Source organism: Colletotrichum truncatum (genome assembly GCF_014235925.2).
Source record: "Colletotrichum truncatum strain CMES1059 chromosome Unknown Contig_0003, whole genome shotgun sequence".
Lineage (NCBI taxonomy): Eukaryota > Fungi > Ascomycota > Sordariomycetes > Glomerellales > Glomerellaceae > Colletotrichum > Colletotrichum truncatum.
Window position 1 is genome coordinate 4,009,638 of NW_027222400.1, and position 7,157 is coordinate 4,016,794.

General features: G+C 51.8%; 1 protein-coding gene across 1 annotated transcript; it reads left to right on the forward strand.

Annotated features, from left to right (window-relative positions):
• Positions 1-3,222: 3,222 nt before the first annotated feature.
• Positions 3,223-6,268, forward strand: CTRU02_205983 (fungal specific transcription factor domain-containing protein; the record flags this gene model as incomplete). Its single annotated transcript, XM_036723059.1, has 4 exons — positions 3,223-4,011; positions 4,085-4,753; positions 4,806-6,095; positions 6,158-6,268. The coding sequence occupies 4 exons, from the start codon at positions 3,223-3,225 to the stop codon at positions 6,266-6,268; spliced, it is 2,859 nt and encodes a 952-aa protein (XP_036585357.1).
• Positions 6,269-7,157: the final 889 nt, after the last annotated feature.

The window sequence follows — 7,157 nt, forward strand, 5'->3', positions numbered from 1 at the left end:
GCCCTTTGAATTAGCAGGGCCCCGTTAGAGAATGGAACAAAATATGAAGAAATTTGTGCTTCGACAGGCGTGAAAGGAAGGAATGTGAGACTGTGAGACACAAGGCCAGGGACCTGGGACATCGACTCTAGTGCTGCAAGTCCGTGGCAGTGGTGCCTGAAGGAACGCTGGAGAATGAGACATGAGAATGCAGAGCAGCACTGAAGCGGCATGCTAGCGCGAGCTATGGAATTCTGCAATGGGGGAGAGTCTTTCTGATGGGAAGCCATTCGACCCTCCGCCACACGAGGCAGAAGAGGGAGCAGCTTGGAGTGGCGAAGCGTTTGGTGAAAGCATGGAGCGTGACAACGAGGATTGTGAGAGAAAATAATTTTCACTCAAGGACGGGGCAATCGGCTGGGACTAAAGACAATTGCGAGTGTGTCTCTGCCGCATGCGTTCGAGAAGGTGTCCTTGACATTTCGGTCATCGAATGGAGCCCTTTGTCCTTTTTATGAGACAGATGCCCGATCTTTCGGAGTAAAAAACCTTGTGAGGAAGCATGTTCGGCACGCGATACTCCCACGTGTTTGAGTGGAAAGGGACGGGATGAAACAAAGACACAGAAAGAACGAGAGTTGCCGGTCCAGCAAACACTACAGATGACAACCAGAACGACTTGCAGCCTAAACCCGGGCAAGGGCTGGCACGGCGGTTGAGCAGAATGGTGGTTTGGCGGTGAAGGAAAGGGGCGACGCATGCAATCTATGTAATATAACGCAGCATGTGTAGTGTATTTTGGCTTTACATTAGGGGGCACAGGATAGCCACGATCATGGCGCAGGCACAGGAATAGGAACAGGGACAGCAACAGAAAAGAGATGAGAGAAAGGACTAGCTTGTGGACTTGGGTGTGGCTCTATGAGGTGGGAGATGCTGCATTTGGATGTTGAGGCTTAGCGTCTCTCTTTGAGGCTCTCTGTTCGCCGTGGAGGGTGTGTAATATATGTGATAGGAGAGAAACAGGGACGGCAGGTTTAAAATTCCATGCAATACCACGAAGACAGATGGAAGCGGCATCATGGCTAGTCAGGTTTATACTATGGTGGAGTCTGTGGAGGAGGGCAGGTATTGGTGGTGCTGTGAAGGGGGAGAAGGCTGGTGGGGCTATGGATGAAGGGTATTCGCAGAGAGTGAGTGAATACCCAAATGGTGATTTCGGTGCGCATCGAAATCCAGTAATGCTCTGTTGAAGGGGGGGTCCAAGACGCATGATAGCCAAGAAGTAGCTCTGATGGCCACATCGTATGGAGAGAGGTGGGGGATGATCAGGGGCAGTCGTGCGCCAGTCGGTGTGTTCGGCCGAGGCAACCGGCGAGGGATTGCCCTCTCCCGAGGCATCCCTCTCCTCTCTCGTGCTATTATTACGTGCAGCGAGGATGGAGAAGATGAGCAGGAAATAAGAAAAAAGAATGGAGTCTAGCGCTAGTCGATGCTGCTGTGTGGTTTAGATGACATCGAACTCGACTGACATTTCGGTTTAAAGAAGCCCCCCCTGGCCCTAGCTTACTTACATGAGCCTAGTAGACGGGGGTTGGGCTTATACCGGCCTTGAACAATGGAATTGGGCATTTAATTCCCCATGCATCAAGAGTGCCCTTCCGGCTTACTCTTTTGGCATTCAAAGACAGGTAACAGATTGAGACAGATCAACCTAGTTTGCCTTGCCTGTCTTGAGATTTGCCTGGACAAGACCGTATGAACGGATGGACACAGAGACAGGCAGGGAATGACTAGACAAGCCACATACGCGAGGTGGGAAGGGTCGATTGGACAGGACGGTTAGAGCAGAAAACGCCGTCGCCTCCAGGGCATCGGCAGCTAAAATCACTAAAACTCGGCAGCATCAGCTAGGAGGCCAGGCCAGGTTGCGTTGACCAGCTGGGCACACAGAGGCAGTCCGGCCGGCCCTGGCAGATAAGCTCTGTGTGGCACTCTAACTAACTAATTAATCACGTAGCTAAGATACATGATATGTGTATGTACATCTGCCAGCCTGGGGTGGTTGAGACCGGGAGGATGTACTAAGCAAAGGTACGCAATACATCCAAGACGGCCGGTTTTGATAACCGGTAAGTAAGGTAGGGCGCGGTAAGGATGGGAAGACCAGGCAAGAACGAGATTAGCGAACTGGTGAGCGGCGCCGAGATGTGCCTGTTGCGTGATGTTGCCATGAGCTATTCCCTTCAGGGAGGTGTGTCTTGGGCACAGAGAAAGAGGCCAGGGGTGCTGAACCCCCGCATCCGGGAAGTACTCACTACCTTGTAGCGGGGGGGTGCCCCTGACGCCCATCCTGTAAGTACTGGGTATTCCGTAGCATCATTGGAGCAGCTGAGACCTACGACAGCAGGACCCCTCATTGTCGCCTGCCACAAAGTATCACATACATTTGGCCCGCAAGAAAGTCGTTCTAGCCATCTCCCACCACCACGCGCTCTTTTTGTTCTTGACCTTGACCTTGGCTTCTTCTTCCTCCTCTACCACCCCGTTCGTTTCGCCTCTGTCTTCTTTGGCGTCTTTGCCGACGCGTTCCTCCTTCTTCATCTTGCTTTCTCCGTTGTTGGACAAAAGACTTTTGCATAACCCACAAAATCCAAATGCGACTGCAAATCCATTTTCCAACATACGCCCCCCATCACTCGCCCTGGAGCTACTGCTGCTGCTGCTGTACACTTACATAGGCTTGTGTATATCCACTCACCCAACGCTCTTATCCTTCTCTTACCTGCCCTTTCTCTCTCTCTTCTTCTTTCTTTCTCCCTCTCTCCCTCAGCTGCCAGCACGACGACTGCCGCCGCCGCCAAACAAAAACAACAACAACACCATCACCACCACCAGACCGGGGCCTGTCTAAAAGCACCTCCTGCATGTCCCGCCCCGCTCCTCCCACACACTCACACAGCCGCATCTCGGCCCACCACCAATACCAGCAGCCCTCAGTCCTGCACCCATAACAGGCCACGTCCTCTTTTACGTCCGTAACTCCCCCGGGAGATCTAGACGATCCTCAACCGTTCCCAGTCTCTATCCTCTTTTGATCGCACCTTTGATAATGCCCAACGAATGACCGCCCTGCTTGTCCATTGTTCGATCTTAACAGGAACTCATTACCGTCCTTCAGACGCTCCGCCATCTGCCAAAAAAGACGAGAAGTGACAGAGAAGAGCAACAACCAACCGTCAAATGGACCAAGGCCATTATTCCGCTGCACGTCATGCCGCTGCCGCCGGTGCTGCCGTCTACTCGCCCCCGTCTGGCCACCCACACGCCTACCAACACCCACACTCACACTCACATCCGCCCGTCAACCCTCGTTCGCCCCAGGGTCAGCCACAGTATTACCAGATGAATTCTGTGAGCCCATCCATACCGGGTCATTCTATGGCAAGCCCGCGTGTTCTGCCCAACTCAGATCTCATGCCCGGCGCGCAATCGCCGGGATCAGCAACGTCCACTGCTGTCCCGGGTAAGACGGGAATGCCCGCTGGCGCCGTCTCCCCTGGGGCAACGCCTAGCCCCGCCTCAAAACCCATTCGGCGTCGAATGCGCATGATTACGTCCTGCCTCGAATGTCGTCGACGAAAGCTAAAGTGCAACAAGTCGCAGCCATGCGTCAACTGCATGAAGTTCTCGCGTGATTGTGTCTATCTGAGCCCCAAACTTGACGAGGCCAGCCAGTTACGCTTGACTGAAATCAAGGAAAAAGTTGGCTCCCTGGAGCGTCAGCTGGAGCGCGATGTCGCCAAGACCACCTCTCGCGCAGCTAAGCAACAAAGTATTCTAGCAGACGACGTCGAGGATGAATTCGCCGAGGAGCGCGACCTCGAGCCTACGGATATGACAGCACTCGATGTCACTTATGACGAAGATGCTGATGGAACCGACGATCTTATCGACCTAGGGGTTCAGGTCGGCCGCATGCGCATTACAGAACGAATTGGTGGTCTGTCCAGACCAAGGATTGCTGAAGAGGTGCGTACAGAATAATTGAGAAAATAGCCCCTTTTCTTCGTAGCCTTGGAGGCATTCTGATGACAGTCTATAGATCTCTGCCGGCATAACCGGCGGTCCTCCCGGTGCAGGACCTCCTGGACCCCCTTCAATGGGTGGTATGGGAGGTATGGGAGGTATGGGCGGAATGATGGGCGCAATGGGCGGGGCCGGTCGTGGCGGCCCGCCCCGTGGTGGACCACCACCTGGGTATCCCGGCTTCCCCGGCCCACCTCCGGGCATGGATGCCATGTCCACTGTTAGCGGAGGCTCCAACAACTCACTACCCGACTTCTTGAGACCCGGCGAATCTTACATCCCTCCTTCCAGCGGATTTTTCTTTGGCCACACGGCCGAGGCCCAGTCATTCGAATCATTATTACCCACGAGAGAGGCTGGAGACCGTCTCATTCAACAGTACTTTCAAGCCGTCCATCCCATCGCGAGGTGTGTACATCGTCCAACATTCGAGGTTGACTACCAAAACTTTTGGGACGAAATTTACAACAATTTCGAACCGCGGCCGTCGACTCAAGCCATCATGTTCGCCGCATGGTTCAGTGCTGCAGTCAGTATGGATGATGGGCTGGTGTACCGACTCTTCGGCGTAAGCAAAGCATCGTTGATCGATAGGCTTAAGTCGGCCACCGAAGCAGCACTTGGAAAAGCCAATTTCCTCCGGACCACGAGAGTCGAAACTATGCAGGCTTTCATCATGTACATGGTTAGTACTTTCCTGCATTTTCCGTGCCAGTCGTTCCTAACTTTGGATATAGCTTCCGCTTTGCAGAGCAGAGGTATCCCGAGCCCACTCCGTTCTGGTAGGCGCTGCTGTAAGGATGGCTGAGTGCATGGGTCTTCACAGGGACGGAGAGACGTACGGTCTCAATCCTCTTGACACTCATGTCAGAAGGCTCATCTGGCATCAGTTGTGCTTCCTTGATATTCGCACATGTGAAGCACAGGGCCCACGGCCAGCAATTCGAAGGGAGGATTACGACACTAAACTCCCGCTAAACTGCGAAGAGAACGAATTGCTTGCAACAGGACCGCCTCCTCAGCCGGCCGAATATTGGACTTCAACTTTGCCGTCTCTAATCCGGTTTGAAAGCAACGAAATGATGCGTATCATCTGGCTGGACCGTCGCAGGTTGGAAAGCCGTCGGACCACCCTGGCCGCAGTTCTCACGAAGATTGAGAACTTTCGAAAGCGCATGCTGGACAAGTATGAGCGTTTCCTTGACGGAGACGTGCCCATTCAACGGTACGCCAAGTTGGTGATGCACCTGCTCCTCTACCGCCTTTATGCCATGGTCCTCCATCCTTATCACGCCAACGCCAATAGCCCTATGCCGCACCGTCTCAACAACATTCTTATCATGTCAGGCATTATGATCATCGAAATTTCAATACAGCTTGAGACCGACACTCCTTTCCATGAGTGGGCTTGGTATCTCGGAGCGTACCAGCAGTTCCAGATTGCCCTGCTTCTTGCTACAGAAGTATACTACCGGCCACAGAGCCGTGAGGCTCCTCGTATCTGGGCTTGCCTGGACTACGTTTTCCAAACGGATCGTAACTTGCCTCCTGAGGTCAAGGGCTTGCAAATCCTGGGCGAGATTATGAGCAAAACTTCTATATACCAGGGTATGCGGAAGATGCGGGCACCAACCGGAACCTCACGGGCTGCACCTAGTAAGAATGCCGTGGGTGTCAAGAGCAGCCCGGGGCCGTCGATGCATCCATCTCCCCAACAGTATCAGCAAAACCTGCCGATGGGTCTCAAATCAGAACCTGGTATCTCCAACAGTCTACAACCACCGACACCTGTCAGTGGTGCCGGCTCTCCGGGTATGGGATCGCCAGGAGGCCCTCCGGGGGGCCAGATGGGTGTTCCTCCTCCCAACATTGTCTTCGCGGGTGTTTCCAACGGAGAAGCTCTGTGGAGTGTGCAGCCAGTGACTGCCGAGAGTCCAGAGAGCAGTTGCGATGGCGCTAGCGTTGCTGGACACAGAACAACACAGGCTCCTATGACCATGGTGAACTCGCTTGAGGGCGTAGACTGGGTATGTTTTTACCGGTTAGAAAAAGTTTCCCCATTACATTTAACTGACACACTTATGTACAGGATATTATCAACAGCCTTTTCCCCCACGATCCGACGACCGGCGAACTGAATATCTCTGGTTTCCACGACCCTACTCTTGGGTTAAATGGTTTCCACTGGGGACAACGATAATGTCGCGATATATAACGATTTATACGTTAAAGAAGGCAAAACCACCAAAGAATCTTCTAATACCTCGGCTACACATATATTTACGTGCTTGGTATATATATACATATATAAATATGCGTAATGTGGATTTGTATGATTTTAGTCAGAGACAGGACGACTACGGGGACAAAAGTTGTCCTCCAGACACATAGTTAATAGGGGGGACGATTTACTTAATATAGAAAAGGACACCGCGAAGGTTACCAGGGTCGTCGTGTACGAAAGAAGTGTGTTGATATGATGGCTCGGACTGGCTGGTTTCTTCGAAGGCGTTACGTGTAGCGGTGAGGAGGGGCAACCTACGACCATGTCCTGGGAGAGAGAGAGAGAGAGAGAGAGAGAGAGAGAGAAAGAACAACATAAAAAAAGAAAAAAATTTACACACATGTCAAGAGAAACGAGTAACATCACAAGCAAAGCAACCAAGACTTAATGTTCAAAAATAAATTCGTCATCATTCGTAACTGTCTATGGAAAACTTATCCCCCCCCTTCCCCGCGTTGCACTAGAAATTAAGACATGAAGGATAAAAAAAGAGTCAAACAAGATCGGGATGGATCGTGACAGGCACTCTTGAAATCGGAATGAAACAAGCAAGTGAAACTACAGGGAAAAAATAGTACTAAAAAATCCATGACGAAAGAAAAGAAAAATAAAAAAAGGACGGAAAATAAATAGTAAAGTAAAGCAAAGACAAGAGGTATCATTATGCAACCACCGTTTTCCCTCCCTTCTCCAACCATTCCTTTTTTCCCAAGAAGCCAGTATCGTAAAGCTTCTATTCAGAATCAATCCCATGTTAATTCTATCCCACATACCCCCCCCTTTCCCATTCCCATAATTACACACT